The 23764-nt window shown below is 36.3% G+C and overlaps 3 protein-coding genes across 3 annotated transcripts; all 3 read left to right on the top strand.

Annotated features, from left to right (window-relative positions):
* The first annotated feature begins 780 nt into the window (after positions 1 to 780).
* LOC132273898 (uncharacterized) lies at positions 781 to 3473 on the top strand. The gene is made up of 2 exons (XM_059775003.1): positions 781 to 1101; positions 1305 to 3473. The coding sequence occupies exon 2, from the start codon at positions 1452 to 1454 to the stop codon at positions 3282 to 3284; it is 1833 nt and encodes a 610-aa protein (XP_059630986.1). The 5' UTR covers positions 781 to 1101; positions 1305 to 1451; the 3' UTR covers positions 3285 to 3473.
* A 1532-nt stretch (positions 3474 to 5005) lies between these two features.
* Positions 5006 to 22662, top strand: LOC132273897 (transcription factor MYB58-like). Its single transcript, XM_059775002.1, has 7 exons — positions 5006 to 7938; positions 10329 to 10467; positions 17289 to 17375; positions 18028 to 18383; positions 18507 to 20889; positions 21355 to 21484; positions 21808 to 22662. The coding sequence occupies exons 5-7, from the start codon at positions 20757 to 20759 to the stop codon at positions 22484 to 22486; spliced, it is 942 nt and encodes a 313-aa protein (XP_059630985.1). The 5' UTR covers positions 5006 to 7938; positions 10329 to 10467; positions 17289 to 17375; positions 18028 to 18383; positions 18507 to 20756; the 3' UTR covers positions 22487 to 22662.
* On the top strand, positions 10462 to 13343 carry LOC132273896 (uncharacterized mitochondrial protein AtMg00810-like). Its single transcript, XM_059775001.1, has one exon. It carries the CDS (start codon positions 11863 to 11865, stop codon positions 12856 to 12858), a length of 996 nt encoding a protein of 331 aa, XP_059630984.1. The 5' UTR covers positions 10462 to 11862; the 3' UTR covers positions 12859 to 13343.
* Positions 22663 to 23764: the final 1102 nt, after the last annotated feature.

The following is a 23764-nucleotide window of genomic DNA, read 5'->3' as shown; positions in this document are numbered from 1 at the left end:
GAGTGATACGTTTGAACAATTAAAAAATATTTAATTAATAAATGCTTAATGTATGCAAAACTAAGTATTGAGTCGAATTATCAAATATTATACAAAGGTTGTGTTTGGTGGCATGGAATTAAAGTCTTGAAATTGAATTGGAGGAATTGGAATTGGTAGAATTGATTCAATTTGCTAAGTTGTGTTTTTTTTTTTCAATTCCAATTCCAAAGTTTCAAAGTTTCAATTCCAATTTCAAAATTTCAATTCCATAAGTGCCAAACATTGCGAAAGCAATTATATTGCCTCTCTCATGCTACAATGGTCATAAGTAATGTCATGTTAGATAACTCTTAAATTTTTAAAAATTAAATTTTGAGTGCTAAAATTTTAAATGGATAAATGAATTCTTATTTACTTAAAATTTTACTTCATTGCGAGTGACACTTTTGCACTATACGAAGTCAGTTTATATTGGACATACCTTTGTTTTCATTCTTAGATTTGCCAGGTTTTTATTTTAAATTTTACATAGTTTAGAGATTCCATAAACATGATGAAAAATTCAAACAAATGTACACTCTTACACAAATTTCATATATAATCTCATATCTCCATATTTAAACATTTTTCATTATTCTCATTTTATTTCATCCAAAACTTTATCCCATTTCATTGCCTACATTTACAGCATTACCCCTGCTTTCATGACATAGATAGGATATATTACCATATGACAAGGCCATATTAGTCATTACAGAAGAAAAGCCCTTCTTCAACTGTACAACGAAAATCCAAGTTTGGGACTTGGGCCCAAATCGGGGGTTTGTTTCTAACATTTTCGGATTTGGGAAATTAGGGCTTTGGAATAGGGTGAGAACCGGAGAAAAAGGGGTTGTGATTAGCCACTGAGAGCCTTTCTTCAAACCAATCATCACCTTCGTCGATCATATTTTCCACCAGAGAATTAACTTGTCACCACTCTCTCTCTCTATTTATACGTGTGTGTATACACATTTTCTCTCCTGAATCGTCACCAGCATCAAGAAAACCGACAATCATCTTCAGTGTTCGATCTCAACAAAGTGCCTGAGTTCAGAACCATCCATTACAAGTCGTGAGGTAATTCTATGTTTCGTGCTATATTTTCTGTATAGAACCAGAATCAGACGGTGTACGAGTTGAGTTGGGAGGTCTTGAATCTTGATTGGTTAAGACCGAACTCGATCACTGACCCAATTTTCAGAACTCGGTTGAGTTCACTCAGTGACACTGAAATTCTAGTTATGTTGAAAATTCACTTGCTTTGTTATTTTCTGTTGCAGTAAATGTACACTAATCTAATTGGAGGTTGCATTTAGTGGTTATGTGTTATAAGTACACCCTTTTTGAAGCATTTGTGAGACAAAGACGAAGATGGCATGATTGGGAGCTTTTAGATAACAATTGGAAACTGTTTGTTTGGTAGATTTATGGCTGATCAACACATTTTAACTGTACCCAATTCGTCTATTGGTTTGACTGATCAACAAATTATAACTGTACCCGATTCGTCGCTTGAATTGGCTGATTATTCTTTAGTTATCGGGCAAGAATTTCCGGATGTTGAGACTTGCAGAAGAAGCCTAAAAGATATAGCCATAGCATTGCATTTCGATCTTCGGATAGTGAAATCTGATCGCAGCCGGTTTATAGCCAAATGCTCGAAGGAGGGTTGTCCATGGCGTGTTCATGTTGCAAAATGTCCGGGAGTTCCAACCTTTTCGGTTAGAACCCTGCATGGAGAGCATACCTGTGAAGGAGTTCACAACCTCCATCATCAGCAGGCATCGGTAGGTTGGGTTGCTAGGTCTGTGGAGGCACGAATTCGGGATAATCCACAATATAAACCGAAAGAAATCTTGCAAGATATTCGCGATCAGCATGGGGTTGCTGTGTCTTATATGCAAGCTTGGCGTGGGAAGGAACGCAGCATGGCAGCACTACATGGCACTTATGAAGAAGGTTATCGCCTTCTTCCTGGGTACTGTGAACAAATAAGGAAAACTAACCCCGGAAGTATTGCATCGGTTTTTGCCACTGGACAAGACAATTGTTTCCAGCGCCTCTTTGTTTCTTTCCGTGCATCGATCTATGGGTTTATACACGCTTGCAGGCCACTTTTGGAACTAGACAGGGCACATCTGAAAGGAAAGTATTTGGGTACATTATTTTGTGCTGCAGCTATTGACGCTGATGATGCATTGTTTCCATTGGCAATTGCAATTGTTGATGTTGAAAGTGATGAAAATTGGATGTGGTTCATGTCTGAACTGCGGAAACTTCTTGGAGTAAATACTGATAACATGCCAAGACTTACAATACTATCTGAGAGACAAAAAGGAATTGTGGAGGCAGTTGAGACACATTTTCCAAGTGCGTTTCATGGTTTTTGCTTGCGTTATGTAAGTGAGAATTTTCGTGATACGTTTAAGAACTCAAAGTTGGTGAATATCTTTTGGAATGCTGTTTATGCGCTTACAACGGTTGAATTCGATAGCAAGATCACGGAGATGGTCGAGATTTCACAAGACATTATACCATGGTTTCAACAATTTCCCCCCCAGCTATGGGCTGTAGCTTATTTTGAAGGGGTACGATATGGCCATTTCACATTGGGGGTTACAGAACTGTTGTACAACTGGGCTCTGGAATGTCATGAGCTCCCTATTGTACAAATGATGGAGCATATTCGCCATCAGTTGTCATCTTGGTTCAGTGATAGGCGTAACATGGGCATGAGGTGGACCTCAATTCTTGTACCATCTGCTGAGAAGAGGATTTCAGAAGCAATTTCTGATGCTCGTTGCTATCAAGTACTTCGGGCAAACGAAGTTGAATTTGAGATTGTGTCTACCGAGCGGACAAACATTGTGGACATTAGAAGTCGAGTATGTTCTTGTCGCCGTTGGCAACTCTATGGTATGCCATGTGCACATGCTGCTGCTGCACTGATCTCTTGCGGGCAGAATGCCCATTTATTTGCCGAACATTGCTTCACAGTAGATAGCTATCGTGAGACCTATTCACAGGTGATATATTCAATCTCAGATAAAAGCCTATGGAAGGAGCCTGGTGAGGGAGCAGAGGGTGGAGGTGCCAAGGTTGATATTACAATACGACCACCCAAGACTCGTCGGCCTCCTGGCAGGCCCAAAAAGAAGGTTCTTCGGGTAGAGAGTCTAAAGCGTCCAAAGAGAGTTGTTCAATGCGGTCGCTGCCATATGTTAGGGCATTCACAAAAAAAATGCACAATGCCAGTTTGATCTAAAAAAAATGCACAATGCCAGTTTGATCCTTATTTGGTTGTTTACTGTTATAGCATTAACTGTGTTAAGAAAATTTGTTTTATTTACTTTTTCCGTAATTTTCATAGAATTAATCGTGTGTCTGTAAGCTTGGTGTATGTCCTTAACTGTTCCATTGCAAAATAAATCCTTGACCTTTTGTGGCAATAGTTTGATATGTCTACCTTCTATACATTATAGCAGCATGTGGTGTTTTTTGTGCTCTGTTTCCAGTCATATACTTCCTTTCTTTGCATTTATTTTCAATACTTTGTTTTATACCGTGCATGCATGTTGTCTGAGGTATGCCATGTTCTTATCATATATGCATGTTGTCATAGATATGTGAAATTTTGTTAGGATTATTCCTAGAATTCTTTGATCTTTATTGAGAGAGCCGTTGTTGGGGCCCTTCAAAAATCTTCCTGACTGTTAATGCCAGAAGAATATGGATGCTTTCTGGGCTTCTATGAAAGAGCATAAGTTAATGTCAGATGTCATGGGAGAAGAACTCTATAGAGCAATGACAGAGGCCAGGTTTTTGACTTGTTCTGATATTTTTGTTTTAACTTGTTTTGCATGCCAGTCCTCTTCATCATCTTCATACCATTTCGTATTTTTGTAATTTTATAACTTTCAGACAGATTCAATGAGCTTGCGCATGCGGGATGCGAGTATTGCTTGGATACTGTTGCAGGCTACTAATTCATTGTAATTTATTAATAAAATTGATAGAAGTCTATACATGTCGGTGCTCTGTAAGTTAGTCCCTACACTCCTTGTGGTGGTATTTGTACGAAAGGTTTTGGTTTATGATAATCATAAACATATTCCATTCACCCTGGTGGAATATGGTTGATGATCTGAATTTTGGAAGGAATAAAACATTTACTCGTAATGAGACTAGTCATTCATTTTACCACTTAGTTTGATTGCATGTCCTGCTTGTATGGATCACTTGATCGTTGAACTGAAAGCTGAATTACATTTTCAGGTGGCAAAACATTAGGAAGGAGAATTCATGTTATTTGTAAGTTAATTTGGACTCCTTTCTAGTCATCACTTGGAAGCTTGACCTACTGGCTAGTTCACGAACTTAAGTTAGGTGATATAGGGTGCGCTGCTGTCCCTTTTATGTTATCCTTTTCCTCATGTTCTCCGATGGAGTGGTGTGTTAGAATCCATCGAATGTGAATCTATGAATTCATGTTCCACTTTTTGGTTATCATAGCATAACACTTGTAAATGTTTTCTAAAGAAGAAATGCTGTTTCACTTCTCCTTTTTTATTTCTTTTCCTTGTTAAAAGGATGACATCTTTATCTTTTTCATTTTTTCCGGAAATTGATAAGGACAGCATCATATCTGAGAGATAATTTTACTATCATTAAGACAATAATTTTTTTGCTTTTTTATATAACTTATTTTCTTCTATAGGATATTCTTGTTATTTTGCCTTAAATTTCAAGTGAAATAGGATGATATCATATCTGAGAGATACTTTACTATTAACACAATATTGTTTTCTTTTTTAATATAACTTATTTTTTTCCCTAAGGTAGTCTTGTTATTTTGCCTTAAATTTAAAGTGAAATAGGATGATATCATATCTGAGATACTTTTACTATTAACACAATATATATATATATATATATATATATATATATATATATATATATATATATATATATATATTTTATATCTTATTTTCTTCCCTTGGGTAGTCTTGTTATTTTGCCTTAAATTTCAAGTGAACACTTATACTATTCACCAATCTAAGAATTAGGTGCCTATGTAATTACCATGAAATTAAGGAGAGGTAATATGAGGTAAGATCCTTTTTTTTATTTTTTTTTAATTTTTGAATTTAATCTTTTTTTATCTTATGTAATTTGTATGCTTCCTAAAATAATACTCTTGTTATTTTGCCTCAGAATTGAGGTTAATGACGATTTCAAGAATCTAAGAGTTAGGTGCCTATGTAATTACCAGGAAATAAAGGCGAGGTGAGATCCCTTTCTATTAATTTAATTTTTTTTTTTTTATCTCATGTAAATTGTAGTCTTCCTAAAATACTTTTATTGTTTTGCCTCAAAACAGAGGTAGATGATGATTTCAAATAAGACATATCATGTTAATCATCCACCACTTCCACTGTTCACCAAATATCTCTCTGAGTTCGGTGTTCACAAATTTATCAGAAAGTTAAGGAGATGTAAAGTGAAGTATGGTGCACGTTTAGCATGGGTCTGTCTTTCTGGTTATAGAAATAGAAGTATCACAAATAGATAATAAATATCCTTGGAGCAGACTAGGATGAAAACTGGTGCAGTTTTAGGAAAGTGAGAGTGGCAGTTTTGTTGAAAATCTAGGCAAATCCGAGGTTGAAATGGTCCCCTTTCCCTTCCAAAATTACTTAAATGAGGAAGGGAGTCATCCCCTACCTGTTGGAGTACATGAGTGCGGAGGACTTCTGCTAGTTAGCATATGTGCTTGAGCAATGTGGATAAATGGAGATGCCAAGGAACTATCTAAGAATATGCAAAGTGTGCTTCATGTACAAAAACCTAGGATCCCATTGTAGCTTGTAACGTAGCCGTGAATGTAATCCCTCAACATGGCCTAGCACCAAGTTCAAGAGGTCCTTGAGTCTTGCTTCTAACCCAGGAAAGCTTAAAGTGGATCATGTGCATCTGAGAACATGTACTGGATGAGGCTTCAATGGAGGTGAGGTAACAAAGTGAGGTGGTGAAGATTGAATTGGAGAACACATCTAAAGGAGATATGAGTTAGAGATTGTGCAGCAATAGATAGTGCTCAAGCCAAAGTTGGTTCCAATGTGGAAAAATCGTGCTTTCGCTTTGCGGGTTGAGGTCCGTGGTAATGGGATTGCATAAAGGGATCAAAGCAAGTCATTTAAGATATAGTGGGAAAAATTGATGCGTTGTGCGCCATAATTTTAGAGGACCATGCGTGAGTCAGGGAATGGTGAACCTCATTGATGGGAGAGGTGACACACAATGACACTACATGAAAATACGGATATAGGGGCTAAATTTTTAGTGGCGGCCAAAAATAAGCCACCACCTAAAACACACGATTTCACTCTCTCTCAACAGCCCATTTCTCTCTCTCTCTCTCTCTCACACACACACACACACACACACTCTGATGTGGACCTTGAAAATGCAGAGCTATGCATTTACCTTCGATTTCGCTTCCAAAACCTCCAAGGCCTCTAAATCCTAGCTCTCCATGTAGATTCAATCTTTTGTCTGTGTCATTGCCCTCGAGATCAATTGCTTTCACCTCCGTCAATGGCATCCCTATGTCGTCATTGTCTCGGCGATTGCCTTTAATCTGTTGTTCTTCGTCGTCGTTGGGATTGAATGGCTGGATTTCGGCTCTGCTCTGTTCGAGCTCTGGTACCTTTTCAACATTTACTTCAATATCTACAACAAACAGGTTTGTGATTTTCTGGGTCTAAAGCTTTTTCTTCATTTTATACCTGTAACTATTCATTTTTGTTGTATGAAATCTGATGTATTGTCCATTACGTGTTCTTAATTTGCTGTTATCTGGCTAGAAATGTGCGCGCGCCTTTCTCTCTCCCTCTCCCTCTATATATATGTATATATTCATTTTATTTTTTATAGTTTTTGTATACAAACGCACATCAAGTAAGTATACATTTGTTAGAAGTTTTATGGAATGTTGTTTTTCATGATAGTTGAATAACCTAGCAATGAGGCTGATTTGGTTAAATTTACAGGATCTGTTTTTACTATTGATTTTTAGGAATTATATATATATTTTTTAAGATTTACATGTTAGAGTGTGTTGAAAATTTCCACTTAGTGAAATTTATGGAGTTTTAAAAATTCAAAGTTTTTACTAGGTAGAAAAATGAATTTTAGTGTTTCAATGAAAGGTAGTTGGAACTGTTAATTAATCTTTATTTCTAGCAACTTCAGCTACTGGATACTGGAAGGTGAAACAAAAGATTATCAACATAGAAGAAGAATGTGAACATAAATTGTAATCAAGTACTCGTGTCTCCAAGTCAGCCTCATGCTGAGGGTTTCTCTAGCAGGAAATATCAGACAAATAGGACATCATATGGTGGATAGTCTACAGTAAACATCAATGAGGGGAATGAAATGAACAAAAATGATATAATTTATTTTCACATGCTTGCCTCTTTTATTGGACGCTCCAGTAATCTAGTTTGTCTTTTTTCATGAGTTCGTAGTGAGTAGTTTTGCATGCAGTTAGTGTTAAAAAAATGATCTGGGTAAACTAATTTTATAGTTCTTTGTTTTAGAAAGAACTCAAAGAAGGTTTCTTTTTATTCTTTTATTCATTTTTTAATTATTTTATTTTCTTTTCAATAGACAGTTGTTTCCCAAAAATATGGCATGTTTTTCCTGGTCAAATCTCTAATAAACAAGCTGATAAACATTTCTTTCTAGTCGCTGAGAGAGGCCCTAGAGGTGGCACGATTTTCTTCAAGAAGGATCCTGTTCTGGGTGTTGACTCAGTGCAGTGAGTTTTACACCGGAATGTAATTGACAAGGGAATGTGTTCCTCGACACAATTGAAGGAGGAAAAATACAGGGCTTCTCAATCAAGAGGTACTGTTTTTGTCTAAAATTCATTTTGTTTTGGGGTCAGAATTTGAGTTCAATTTCTTGATATCATTCGTAGCTATTTATTGGGTACATTTTGAATGGAAATTTTTGAATGTAACTAAAAAATGCAGATGAACACATGATCCAATTTCAAACTTATTTTCTGCAATTTTTGAATGTAACTCAAAAATGCAGATGAATATAATTTTGTGATTAAATTTGTTAGTCACGCTTCAGTCAGTTAATCTAAGATTGTCGTTGGCGATTAGTTTTTTTTTTTTTTTAATTGTATAAATATGTTACCTGCTACTTTAACATAGAAATTTACTTTCAAATTTTACTCTGAAAGTGAAAACTTGTTTGTATGGAGCTTTCATCCCTCAGCCAAATAGTTGTTTAGTGATCGACTCCACTGATTCTGAGGCAGAGGGTGGTTTGGGCTGATAGCATTGCACTGATTCTGGAGTTGTTTCTGTAAATAGTGACAATAATTATGCCTTACAATTAGGGATTATATTAGCTAGCATTGACTTACCCTAAATAATTTTGCTGTAATTATGGGATAGATTAGTTGACTTACCTTTTAGATAGCTGCTGTAATTACTACTCCTTGATTGTAGCCACTTTCTTTGGCAAATCTTGTATTATAAATTGTAATGAGAACCAAAGGGAACGTATCACTTCCACATCCGAAAAATCTGTTGTGGCTCTGTTTTATCTTCTTTACATGGTATCAGAGCAAGTTTAGTCAAAGAATTGTATTTTCATTTACACTTTGGTTTAGAAATCTGTTATATTTTCTGTTTGATCTGGTTCAACTCTTCATTCTTTGTTGCACTCTGGTTTAGATATTTGTTCAAATCTCTGTCCAAGATCTGTACTTTTCATTCTTTGATTACACTCTGGTTTCAATAGTTGTTCAATTCTGTGTCCGAATCTGGTTGACATCATCATCAACCTCTTAATAAACTCTGCTATCTTTGCTGATTGGTCTCCTTGCTTTATTTTGACTAACAACTCTATTGAAATCTATTTAAATTCCTGTGTCTCTTTGCATCTCTGATCAACTGCTGCTATGGATAAAAGTGACATCATTCATGTTCGCCTTAGTGGAGGTGTCAACTATGTGGGGTGGTCTTTCCATCTCAAGCACTTTGTCCAAGGACAAGGATTGGTTGAATTTTTAGATGGAACAACAGCTGAACCCATTGATGAAAAACCTAGAGTCACATGGGTCCAAAACAATTCAAAGGTGGTTACTTGGATCTTGAATTCCGTTGATCCTTCAATCACCTTGTCCCTTCAGTCCTTTAGTAAAGCCTCAAGAAACATCTGAAGAAAGTCTATCACCAGACTAACAAATCAAGAAAGTACTACATTGGCATGGAATTGGCTAAATACAGTCAAGGCGATAAGACTGTACAAGAATACTACGACGACTTCCTTGCACTCTAGCATGAGAAGGATTCTATGATCCTGGATGGTGTTGACGCTGCTGCACATTCACAAGTTCTGAAATTGCAAGAGGAGTCCCATGTTAATCAATTCTTGATGACACTACGCCTAGAATTTGAGTCTATTCGGGCTGCTTTGATGAATAGGGAAGCTGCTTTGATGAATAGGGAAACTGCTCCAGATTTAGATACATGTTTCCAAGAGGTTTTGAGAGAGAAACTTTGCCTTCAGTCGTAGCATGTCATCATAGAATATTCAAAATCCTTTCATGCAACGGCTTCAAGCGAGACAGCTCTTCTTTCTACAAATATTTGACCTGTACAATGCCTTGAATGTAAGCAATCTGGCCACATTGCTTGCTATTGCAAAAAGAAGAGCTTCTGCAATTACTGCAAGAAATCTGGGCATATCATCTCTGAGTGTCGAAGACTTCTATTAAGGAAAACTGAAGTTTCAGAACAACTTCAAAATCCATCTGCATTCCATGCCCAAGTTGATCCTGCCACTGCAAATGAGGCTTCCTTGCAGGCCATTCTTCTCACACTAGATCAGATTCGACAGATGATTAATGCTTCTGTTGGATCTGCATTTACCTCCATGGGTATTAATGGTCGGTACAACTCAACCTTCTCGTCTACATTCACTTCTCCCTCCTCTTGGGTTATTGACTCGGGGGCGTCTAACCATATGATTTCTGTAGAGCATAGCCTTGCTAAATCTAAACCTTATACTGGAACTGAAATATTCAAATTGCAAATGGCCAAAATATGCCTATTTCTAGTGTTGGTTCTATCACCCTCTCTACTCCCCAAAACCAACTTGTTAACCTGTCTAGTGTTTACTTTGTTCCTAATTTATCTGCTAATTTGTTATCTGTGGGACAATTGGTTGATAATGGTTATACAGTTCAGTTTACATCTTCTGGTTGTGTGATACAGGACCGGCAAATGGGGAAAGTGATCGGGACAGGGAGTAGACGTGGGAGAACATTTTTGTTGGATGTGGGACTTGGAGCATTGCTTGCATCTTCTATTGGTTCTCAGAATAATTTGTGGACTGGTTGGCATCGTCGCCTTGGTAATTTGAATAATGATAAACTTTATTTTTTTTTAAGCGTGGTTATTTGAATTGTCCTTTGAATACCAAGAAGTTTACCTCCTTGTTACATTCGAAATGTATGTCCTGTTGTTTAAGTAAAAGCTACGTTTTACCATTTCCGGTTCATTCCTCCCGACATACTGATCTTTTTGATATTATTCACACAGATGTTTGGGGAATAGCACCCAAATTCAGTAGGCTTGGTTATAAATACTACGTCAAATTTATTGATGATCATTCACGGTTTACTTGAATTTATTTTCTTCCTCATAAATATGAGGTTGTGTCTAAATTCAAAACATTTAGTAATCTTGTGGAGACTCAATTCAACAGAAAAATCAAGGCCCCCCAGTCTGACCCAGGTGGGGAATACCTTCCAAAAGAGTTTTCTTCCCTCTTCTCTGATAAAGGGATCCTTCCCCAGAAAAGTTGCCCGCACACTTCTCAGAAAAATGGGATTGCCGAACGCAAACATCAGCATATTTTGGAGACAACCAGGGCATTACTTTTTGAATCAGCAATTCCTTCCATTTTTTGGTGTGAGGCTCACAGTTGTGCATTTGATTAATAGACTGCCCACCCTGTGCTTGAGAATATTTCCCCATATGAATCTTTATTTCAATCCCCTCCTTCATACACACACTTTCGTACATTTGGATGACTTTGTTTTGTTCATCTTCCTTCCTTGGAAGAAACAAATTGTCCCAGCAAGCAGCTAAGTGCGTGTTCATTGGCTACAGTGATGAACATAAGGGTTTTTTATGCTATGATCCGGAGGCTCGATGAACACGTATATCCCACAATGTTGTCGTCCTTGAGCATATTCCTTTTTATTCTCTTCAAAAGGAGTCTCATATATCAAATGTTTCTTATCTTCCTAGTTTTTCTAGCTCTACTTTAAATTCTACTAAGAAATTGTAGGTTTATAGTCGAAGGTTGCTGCCTCCTCCTACATCTGCTCCTACTCCTGATCACTCATCCGTGTCACCCCCACCTCCAAGTAACATCACTCCTGAACTCTCCGCACCTCCCCGTTGTTCTTCTCGTGTTTGTAAACCTCCAGACCGCTTTGGATTTTCTGCTCTCCTTCCCACTGTAGATTCTATTTCTGTTCCTTCTTCTTATTCACAGGCCAAAGAACTACCATGTTGGCAAGATGCTATGACAGAGGAGTTAATTGCTCTTGAATCAAATCACACTTGGGATTTAGTTCCTCGACCTTCTGGAGTTCAAGTAATTGGAAGTAAATGGATTTACTCTCTCTAGTTGAAACCTGATGGTAGTTTGGAACGATACAAGGCTCGCCTTGTTGCTCAGGGGTATAAGCAAGAGTATGGTATTGATTATGAAGAAACATTTGCTCCAGTTGCCAAGATGCCCACTGTTCGAACTCTACTAGCTGTTGCTACCATTCGAGGATGGCCTCTTTGGAAAATATATGTTAATAATGCATTTTTGCATGGGAATCTTCGGGAAACAGTTTTTATGAAACCACCACCAGGATATGTCTGTCCTCCCAACCATGTCTGCCACTTGCACAAATCCCTTTATGGTCTTAAGCAAGCTCCTCGTGCATGGTTTGAAATATTTCCCAGTGCCATCATCCAAGCTGGCTTTCACCAAAGTCCTAATGATAACTCCTTGTTTGTTAAGCGCACAACTCGAGGTTCTACATGTTTATTGTTATATGTTGATGATATGATCATTACAGGAAATGATGTATCAGGAATTACTTCTCTGAAGACCTACTTAATGCGATCCTTTAAAATGAAGGATTTGGGACCTCTCACATACTTCCTCGGATTGGAAATTTCTCGTTCCAAAGCTGGTGTTAGCATTCGACAAAAGAAATATGCAGAAGACGTGTTATCATTGGCTCATCTAACAGATTCAAAACTCTGTGATACACCATTGGAATTGAAAGCTAAGCTACGGAAAGATGATGGATCGCCTCTTCCTGATCCTACTATGCACCGTCGTCTTGTAGGAAGCTTGATCTATCTCACTATGACTCGTCCAGATGTATCTCATGCAGTTCAAATTGTCAGTCAATTTGTCAGTAATCCTCATAAGCCCCATCTTGCTGCAGTTCATCGTATTCTTTGTTATATCCAGGGAACTATGGATCGAGGGCTCTTCTACTCTTCAACCTCTTCCTTGGAACTTCGCTGTTATGCTGATGCTGATTGGGCTGGCTGTCAAGATACACGACGATCTACTACAGGTTGGTGTATGTTTTTAGGGTCATCACTCATCTCTTGGAAGTGCAACAAGCAGCCAACAGTTTCAAAATCATCTGCCGAGGTTGAAAACAGGTCTATGTCATCTGCTAGCAGCGAGGTGATATGGCTTCGTAGATTTCTTCTATAACTTGGAATTCCAATTCTTGGTCCTACTCTCCTCTATGTTGACAAAACTAGTGCTATACATATTGCTCATAATCCCGTGTTTCATGAAAGGACCAAGCAGGTAGAAGTTGACTGTCATTTTATTCGACACCATGTTCTCACAGGTTCTATACAGATCTGTCATGTTTCGTCTGAGAACCAGCTTGCAGATTCATTCACAAAAGCCTTAGCTTGTCCACGTCATGAATCTCTAACGACCAACTTGATGCTTGATCAGAATCCGCATCAATTTGCCGGGGGGTGGGTGAGGGTGTAAATAGTGACAATAATTATGCCTTACAATTAGGGATTATATTAGCTAGCATTGACTTACCCTAAATAAAGTTGATATAATTATGGGATAAGATTAGTTGACTTACCTTTTAGATAGCTGCTGTAATTACTACTCCTTGAGTGTAGCCACTTTGTTTGGCAAATCTTGTATTATAAATTGTAATGAGAACCAAAGGGAATTTATCACTTCCACATCCGAAAAATCTGTTGTGGCTCTGTTTTATCTTCTTTACAGTTTCCTTGTGTATCTCTAAATTGCTTTAAAATGCCGAGGAAATTCTTAGTAGCCACTTCTAGAATGATGGGGATATTCTGATTTCCACTGTCGAATGTCTTTGTGGAACTTGGGTCAAATATTGAATAGTACTTTGTTGGAAAATGTTGAGAAAATGCTATTCATATGATATAGGAAATAATATTTTCTGAATATTGGTAAACCTATTACAAGGATACAAGTCATTTGGGTAAGTAGTAACTTTGGGTTCTGATTTTTATCTTTGTATTATTTTAAAATTTTGCTTCCAAGTTTGTTGAAGTTTAATATTAGGTAAGTATTCCTTCTACTATTTTCTTAATTGTCAATCCTTTTCTCTATTTATGATTAGGAACATCAAATGCATTGAACTTTGTTTTACTTTGATGGGTGGTAAATTTCCTTTCTGAAGTTCAAATATTTCATTTTGGTAGGTTCTGGAAGTCCAGGAAAATAGTAGCAAATTCAAGGCACTGGCACTACCCAAGTCTTTTTTATTTTATTTTTTGGATGCTATATTGGAAAATGTAATGCCACTCTCAGTCTTCAAGAATTTCTTGATATACCTAATCTTTTATGTGCCTTCCCCTGCATCTTGGTTTGTGGCATTGTAATAAAGACATTCACAAGGTAGTGGGTGTTGACATGGGTATGAGGTTTCGTTTAAACATTGACACCGTGACCTTTGGAAATCTTAAATGCGCTCTAGCTACGACAAAGAGATAAATGTTGTTGTCTCATATGTATATAGGCCACCAGCTGGTAGTGAAAAGAAATAAGATAAGTCCTTACTCTGCGACCACACCGAGTAATGGCCTTTTTAGCTTTTATGTGCTTCTTGATAACTATTTCCTTGCAGTTTTTGTGTGCTTCTTGATAACTATTTCCTTCTTGTTACGTCTTTCTGTTTACTTTTTGACATACATATAATTGGTTATCACACTAATGAACCATTGTGCTCTCAAAATTAGGGATGGCAACATTGCGGGTTTGGAGTGGGTTTGCCTAAATCTGTCCCCGCCCTGTTGGAGAATTGAAAAGTCCATCCCCATCCCCTTTCCCGGGACGGGTTGGATTCTCATGGTCCATCCCCGCCCTGCTGGGGAATCTCTTTGCCCGTGCCCGCCCTGTTAGCAATTTTGTTTTTCCCCTTTTTAACTGCTGGGAAGCCTGGGAATCCAAACAAGAAAAATAGATATCAAACTCACAACAAAAACCTCATAACAATTACTGAAAAGTGAATCAAATTGATGTTGGAGCTTGACAACCTCAATCAATGGAAGCAAGGACACACAAACATACAAATATAAGGGTAAAGAAATTTTTTATATATTTTTTTTCACAGGGTAGAGAATTGAGGAAGAGATTACCTAAGTTACAGAGATTGATTTAGGGCTTTCTCCAACGAAGATAGATTGTTTTCACTGACCTTCAAGCCTAGAATAATTCGAAAGGGAATGCACTGAACAGGCTTCACCCAACTAAAAAATAATGGGACCGGGTCTGTGAACTGTAATACTTAGATGAAAACCCATTGGTCACTCATCAGAACATGAGAAATAGATAAGATGAGGGCTCTTAATGATTGTTATAATGACAGCAACTGTAATCGATCGTGGAATGATGATGACAGCAACGACAATACGGCATCTGCGTCGGCGGTGGTGTTTAGTTGGTGAGGCTTTTGGTGAGAGCGTTAGATGCACTGACTGTGTTGTGTTTGGATGTGAGAGAGGCAGCGATGCTCTAGCCTTTAGGAATTAGGGTTATAAGTTATAATATATATATAAAATTTTAATGTAGTATACATAAGGCGGGGCGGATAATCCATACCGGCCCCAACGGTATAAAAATGTTTCCCATATCCGCCATTAATGGGGCGGAGCCTTGGCGGGACGGTAAAAATTGCCATCCCTACTCAAAATCTTTGAACTTAGGCTTCTACACGTGAGTTTCTGGAACCTATATGTGCTTTTCGATTAATATTTCCTGATTCAGAACAGGAACTAATTAAACTTGTGCAATACCTAGTTACCAAATATGATCTATTTTTCATCATTTTTTTATTAGTAAGTAAGTCTAGCATGTGCTGTTTTCTTTTGTTTAGCGTAATTTGAAAGTACAACCACATTTTGCTTATAGAATGTGTTGGTAATTTATTTGTTTGGGCACTTTGAAGCCACTCAACAATATATCAACAAATGGATTTGTTCGTCAGATCTTTTGGGAATGCTTCGTAAGTTCGATACACCTGCTAGTACACCGTCATTATTTATTTATTGTTATTATTATTATTTACCTTGGCAAGAAACTCACACGCCCACTTTGCCTCTATGAGGACTTGAACTCTCGCCCTTTCAATTTGGAAGGCGAGGAAGTGCCACTAGATTACAACCCTTGGTATTATAATTATTTAAAAATTTTGGAACTTCAATTTCTTGCTCAAGTGATTACAAAATGTAGTATTTAATAACTGATCAATTTCTTTATTATTATTATTATTATTTTGGTGGTACATGTTTTCATGCTTCTACCAATTATTTTGGTGCATGACATATATGAGCAGGTTTATCAAAGGGTTTTTTATATTCAACATATACGTATAAGTATATATAACTGGTTTGATTGTTTGCAACGTTGAAGGCACCACTAAGGACTTTTATGAATAAAGTTGAAGGTACCTATAAGGTTAAGAGAAAAGGCAAAAACAACTTAGGTTGAACTGGTGAGGAAGTCATGATTCTGGTATTTAACCTTGAGTTGAGGTGAATAAGTATGATTCTTTAACTTATGCAAGTCAGCAAGTGGTCAGATGTGTTGTAAATAATGAAATAGAAGTGGAGAGAAATGAAACAATTAGAACACACAACTATTACGTGGTTCAGCCACTAGGGCCTGCCTACATCCACGGCAGAAAGAGCTCAAAGGGCTACATCGCTTTTATAATATTCTCTCTTTTCATACACAATACAATGGTGGAGGCTCCTCTATATAGGAGAAATGATGAAAATGGAAAGAGATTGAAAATAGGAAACAAGGAGGATTTTTCTCCACTGATCCCTCTAGTAATAGTGAATCTTCAATAATAGGAAACAACATCAATTTCCGGAGGATTTTCCTCCACTGATGCCTCCATTAAATCTTCAATAAGATGAATATGATCCCCAGGTCTCACATGAATGCTTCAATGAGTTCTTGTAAAGCCAGGTGGTTAACTACTTTGATAATGGTCTAGGCTGAAGGTTGTTGGGTCTAATAGAATTTTTTTTATTTAGGTTACTGCCTAAGCTGGACAGCCAGTGTGAAAGCGCAATAAAGGTTGCATAGATCTCCTTTTAGCTAAGAATTTGTTTAGATATCATTCACCAGACCCGGGAGTAAACAATTATGAGTAGTTGATTAATACACAACTACACAAGTGCATCTCTTTGTTGAAAGGTTGAGTGATCTGTAAGAACCTTTTTTTTATTTTTTTTATTTTTCTATTTTTACCTGAGGATAAATTTGTTAAATGATTTGTAAGAGTCTTTATTTTTTTTCCTTTTCCATGGATAAATTTTAACATGTTAGATGCCTTGAGCAGGCTTAGGCAAATGCCGCAAATCTAGTGGGTGAGATTCCATCATATATAAGCCAGTATTCTAGTATCAATAAGGGGGCTTGTACTACTAAAGTTTTGTTTATTAAACATAAATATAAAAAACTTAACTTGGCTTTCCTCAAATTTATTCATCACTAAATTAGTTTTGGTCAGGCTTTACCAAGAATATCTAGATTTTTTTATGTTGAAAATAATTTGTCATGTTCTAGTATTTAGCATAATAGAATTTGAATGTGCTTTTCAATACATATCCATTTTCGTGCAGTGATTATTTGGACTGATGTGGCCCTGATGGATGAAGCGTTACCTGAGGCTGCTCTCCCTGAATTCTGATTCCGGTGATGCGAACTTGGTAATTTAATTCGCTTCTTCATATTATGTTTCTTGATGAAGCAAGTATGCCATCGGGACTTGAAGTTGGAAAATATGTTGTTGAATGGCAGCCCCTGCTCCTCGCTTGAAGATACGTGATTTTGGGAGGCATTTCCTGTTTTTCTTTTCCTTGTATGTGCTTAAATATTTTTTGGAATCGCATCTTTATAAAATTTATGATAAGCTATAATAATTAGCTCTTCCTTAACTATTCCAGCTTTAATTTTTAGCTTTGAAGAGGTAATAAATCAAGTGATTCAAAATGAAATTACGCCGACCTTTTTTTTGTCTTTGTATTTGCAGGTTGTGACTTGGGCATAAGTTAACTGATTTAAAATGCATAAAGAGGGTCTTAAAGCTTTGTTTCTTGGAATTGATCTGCTCGTTAGGATTTGAAACTAAGCATTTATTAGATTCCATTGTTGGATGGTTTGTTGATCTGGATAATTTTATTTTGGTAGCTGACTTTTTATAATATCCTTCAAAATTTCTGCATATTTACTGTTGTATGGAGTTGCATGTCCTAGGTGGGCCTTTTAATCACATTATTGATATGTTTTATATACCAATTCATTGTAGTTACTGATTTTGAGTTGGATTTCTACCTTACATACATTTATTACCTCGTGAAGGGAGTTTGAGCCAGCACTTGAAGATGTCTGTCAACCGTGCTAAGGCTGGAGGTGTTTAGCAAGGAGAAATGCTGATCATTCTAAATCGACGAGGAAAGTCTTGGCATCCAGTACTTGCAAGAGTGCAATTCTGCAGCCATGATGGGTCATGGTCTAGTGCAAAGGAGTGCTGCTTTCAGAACTACTTCGCGACACAGAGATATGTTGGGCTTTCCTTAAGAGTTTCAACAGTTAACCGAGGGTGTATCTCAGGTGAACATTGCAGCCTGGTTATCAAGATATATTGGAGTGAGCATCTGAGGATGAATGACTTCCAAGTTTATTTCTCCTCGCACTGAGGCTGAGATCCTGAGATAGTAAAAACAATTACCCTAAGCCTCTTTGCTCTTGCTGTACGTTAGATTTAACATGTTTTCGAGGACAGAGAGAAGTTGGTTGATCTTGCTATGATGTTATGACATTGCCCACCTTTCTTGCAGATGTTTATATACGAGCATTGTTCGAGGTATCTCTTGTGCTGAGGTCTTTATCTGTAGGGCGGAGACACCATTATCTGGAGAGGTAATTATGCACGATTACAAGGAAAAATGCCATTGTCTTGGATACCTACTCGCACATATCTACTCTTTATGCCTTTGTATGTCTTAGAATTCACTGCCCAGAAATTTTTTTCCCAGTAATAATAATTATTATTTTTGGGTAATTCACTGTCCAGATTTAATGACCCAAAAATAATGGAAAACTTTTATGTTTTTCTTTCAATTCAGAAGGTGATACTAAGAAATTAGAACTTTTACCTATTCTATAAGGACACTTTACATTGAATAATTTTGAGGAGGGTGAAATTGAGATTTTCTTTTTCCTTATCGAAAAAGAAATTAACGTATTTTATGTACAATCATTTACCGACCTGTGTGGATGGGCGCTTTGCACAATGTCTCGGGGATCAGTCGGGACAAAGTCCTGAATATCCCGATTCTGAAAAAGGAAAACAAAAAAAGTAGCACAAGCCAATTAAACTCCATTAATGTCGTTTGCTTCTTAAATAACTAAAGACCTAGTAGTCTTATGAGCTCGAGCACTGTCTTTAGTTTTAACCTTATTTACGTACAAGTCAAACTTACCAAGACTACGTATGACCTATTTTATGTCGGCTGTGAAAAACAATTAGTGACAGATTTAATCTTTGTACAATGAATCATCAATGAGAAAGACTAGCGATAGATTTAAACTTTGTATTTTGTACAATGACTAATGACTATCAATTGAAATTTGAACTCACTTATCTTATGCTTCTTAGCAAATGTATAGATTAAGGTTCTTTTATGTAAATTTTTACAATCAAATTGTTTGTTGTGTTCAAGTTCAAATTTACTTGTACCATTGATATAATTAATCCATTTTGTTTATTGTGTTCAAGTTCAAATTTACTTGTGTCACTATTAATTTGATGTTTATAAGTTGTTTGTACAACTATGTAATTATTTGTCTCTATCTTCTTATTCTTAAACCCTTGTCTTAATTCTGATTATGAGTCCTCAATATTCTTTAACATTATATTATTAAGATGTTATAAATAAAATGTACAAATTCTCCAAAATGATTTTTATTATGTATAGTGAGATGAGATGGTAGTAGAGGGATTCCTCAATTTATAGGCCATTTTTTTTTTCGATAATAACCGAGTGTTCGAGGATTTTGCCCCGATTAATTCACGGGACCCGTGCAAAGCAGTTTCTTCACACGAATCGGATAACGCTCAGATTATGTCCGCTGGCGTGGCCCCTAAGGAATTGTTTGTACCTAGGAGAAATCGATCATGAGACATGATATTTCATGAGGCACCAAGGCCCAAGTCTATTTCACCTTGGCCAACCTCTTAGGTTTTTTATACAACATTCTTGCCCTGAAAGAAAGAAATAATAAAAATAAATGATAGGACATGAGTCCCAATCCGTTATCTATTACTTGTATGTCACTCTAAGGATTGAGAAAGATATGCCTAACTTTTCACACTATTTTGTATAAGGTAGTTGCACTCAGAATTCAAACTAGCATTCTTTGCTTGTCAATCCAAGACTCTTCTCTAATTTAGAGATGAGTTGAGATTGAGTTCGAGCCCTATTAGAGGGTAAATATTATCTGAATAGGGTAATATTATCTGAATATTATCTGAATATGCACGTTTACTTGATTTTTTTTTTAAATAAAAAAAAAAAAAAAAGTTCCACGAATTTACCACACCAAGCAAAGGGCTTCTTAATCAAAAGTTGTTGATGCATATTATACACTTTCTTCACAAAATATTTACTAACATCAAAAAAAAAAATGTAATTATAAATAAAAAAAAGACTGCTGCAGGTGTTTGGGAGAATCTGACATCACACATCTTGCAGCTGATGTCATTGCTTTTCAAATCAAAAGTTGTTGAGGCATACCATTTCTTCATAAAATATTTCAATTTATATCATATAGACCTTTTAATGTCAAACTTTTTCTGGTTGATTGGTGGTATTATAGTTAAAATATACACAGGTTGGTGATGGAGCAAAGAATCTCGGAACATGGGATGAGAGTTGTAGTAGGAGAGTCATATTCCATCCATGTCTATATATACTCATTTCTTTACCAAAACTTTGGTAAGCAACGGAAATTAAGAATGCTTCACACACGCACACACACAAACACATAGTTTGAGCTGGTGAGTTACCACACTAGACTCCAAGAGGATGGGACGCAGCCCATGTTGTGACAAGGCTAGAGTGAAGAAGGGTCCATGGACTGAAGCTGAAGACTTGAGGCTTGTTTCATTCATTCATAAGTATGGACATGTTAATTGGCGTGCTCTTCCTAAACAAGCAGGTCTCTCTCTCTCTCTCTCTATATATATATATATCTCTCTCTCACACACACACACAAAATGGTGTAGTAACTATAAAATTATATTGCTATAGAAGTGGAAATCTCTTATGTGTTACTTGTGAACCATTTTTGACAATTTTGTGTATTTGGTTACATAAAAGACCTTTACATTAATGGTATCAAATGCATTTTTAAACGCGCGCACACGCCCACAACAGAATGAATTAGAAAGAAAGTAATTGCATCCATAATATTGCATTATTGCCTATATCCTTACTATATGCTTGAGTTTGTAAAAATTAGTGAATGAATCTCTGTGAGGAAATGAACCATTTTAACTTGTATATCCAGTGATATGATTGAATATAGTCATATTTAACTCGAGCTATAAATATATACTCCCTTGGAAAATGATTAATATTGTGTTTAAAGCATTTCATGATGATGTATCTGTTCGCATCTCAGGTTTGCTGCGATGTGGGAAGAGCTGCCGGTTGAGATGGATTAACTACCTTCGTCCAGATGTCAAGCGCGGAAATTTCACCCAAGAGGAAGAGGAAGCCATCATCAAACTGCATGAGTTGCTCGGAAACAAGTATGAATCCCTACAGAAAACTCAAGGATCTGTTTGGTTTAGTTTTCAGAAAACAATTTTCAACAAATCAGAAAACAGAAAAGTGTTTTGTAGTTTCTTTGAAAACAAACCTTTTTTTTTTTTTTTTTTTCAAACTAAGTTTTCATCTACCAAACAGGTTTTTTTCACGAATTTCTGATTTTCAGTTGTCAAAAAACAGAAAACTATACAGAGAAAGTGAACCAAACATGGAGGTGTTTTTTTGTTTCTCTTCTTCTAATGAATTGTGATTTTAAGTATATGAGTGCATGGTTTATTAATTATGTGACACAACATTAATGTAGGTGGTCAAAAATTGCTTCTCACCTACCAGGTAGAACTGATAATGAAATAAAGAATGTTTGGCACACACATTTGAAGAAGCGATTGACAGCGAAAGATCACAACAGCTGTAGCGTTGAGCCACAAGAATCCATGAACCCTCAAGATAGTGTTCCCAACAACTTTTCTGAATCATTTCCATGCACCGAAAACGAACAAGTTTCAAACCAAACAAGCCCTCGGGACGAAACCCTAGAAGTACCATCAAGCTCCAATTCTTCTACTTCAGTGTTTGGCTGTGAAAGTGGTAGTGACAAGAGTGTAGTTGAAGAAGAGAACTTGAACACTCAAAATGTGTGTGAGGAGATAATTGAAATCCCATTTGAGCCTAACTTGGACTTGTGGGACATGTTGGATGTTGACCCCATTGTTGAAACTGAGGTCCCAACAATCTCTCAAGAAGAAGACAAAAGGGAAGATGAAAGTTGGTGGTGGTTTGCGTACTTAGAAAATGAGCTTGGACTTGAGGCAACAATGGATGGAAATATTCAGGAAAATTTAACAATGGAGGGTGCAGTGGTTGATCAACCGCCAATATTACCCAATTTTGTGAATGAAGAGTTACTGTCAGAGTCAAAAATTGACAAAGTGGGGACTTGTTTTCAAATATGGCCATCTTCACCTCAGACTTTAGGATTATAATTTTTAAAATATATATTTAGATAATCAAAATTTTTGTTGGAATTGATCAATCAATCCAACTCATATAAAGTGAAAATTTACTATGTCTTTATTATTATATGTGTTATTTTACAATTTTTTTTTCTCCGTCAAGGGTTAGTATTTTTTAATTATTAGTTGCAACACGTTGACGTCTTTTGATTACCTACCAAAAATAAAAAATAAAAATGCCTTGGATTGGAAAAACTTGTAATTGTTACTTTTCTATGTGAGATTTTTTATTTTATTTTATTTTATTTTGAGTAGATAGTGAAAAAGAGAATCGAATATAAACATAAAATTCAAAAGATAAACATAAAATTCATAAGATAAGAGTTCTAAAGATATGACTGTTTACCACTTGGACAACGCTACCAGAACGATGGATTGTAAAACATTGGATAGTTGATGGAAATGTCAATGCAATAAGTTCTGTCTCAACAATAATATATTTCCTTTTAGTTTGTAATGATTATTAGTCCACACGGGAATCGAATCAAGTCAAATTTGAATCTTGGAATGTATACAGATTGGATTTGGACTTTAACATATATTTTATTGTATACAAACTGAACTTGGGCTTATGAGTTTGCCAACCATGAAATAGATAAATAGAGGATGTCATTTTCTGACTGTGATTTCAATTTTGTGTCAACCAAAACTTATACATACCTTCCCCAAGTTGCCAACAAAAAACAATTAGATATAGCTTGAGATATGGATTGATTCTCTGTGTGCGCGCGCATGTTTTTTTTAATAAAATATAATCTAATACAGTATAAGTTGTGAAGGGTTAAATTTATTCAATAATAATTAATCTGTTGTCACAAGAGGGCCTCGTCTTATGTTGAATCCAAATAAAAAAATAATTTGATATATGAGTTGGATAATAGCACTAGTTTAAAATTTTGAATCGAATCACAAAATACCTGGCCAGGTCACACCTATTCAAATTAACCATTAAAATATTTTGTTAATGACAAATTTTCCATTATCACTTCAATAACTACCCAGGATTACTTAATCCACACGCCCTTCACGTACTGTATGCAAAGTACTACGGGAATTTTATTGGTAAGTTTTAGGTGAAGTTGACATAGATAACTATTTGTGGCATATTATTACATGTTTACCATGTTTTAGTTGCCATCTATAATGTACCTTCGCCTTCCCCACCTACATTTTCATCTCGAATTACTTTGTGATTTAGTGGATGTTTTTTTTAATTTTCAATAAATTGGTTCAATGAATTTAACCCTG

Source organism: Cornus florida, unplaced genomic scaffold (assembly GCF_030987335.1).
Source record: "Cornus florida cultivar Cherokee Brave unplaced genomic scaffold, ASM3098733v1 CherokeeBrave_3.0.0_Hap2_Chr09, whole genome shotgun sequence".
In the NCBI taxonomy this organism is placed as follows: domain Eukaryota; kingdom Viridiplantae; phylum Streptophyta; class Magnoliopsida; order Cornales; family Cornaceae; genus Cornus; species Cornus florida.
The sequence above is the reverse complement of the archived record's forward strand: the minus strand, read 5'-3'. Positions and strand labels throughout refer to the sequence as shown.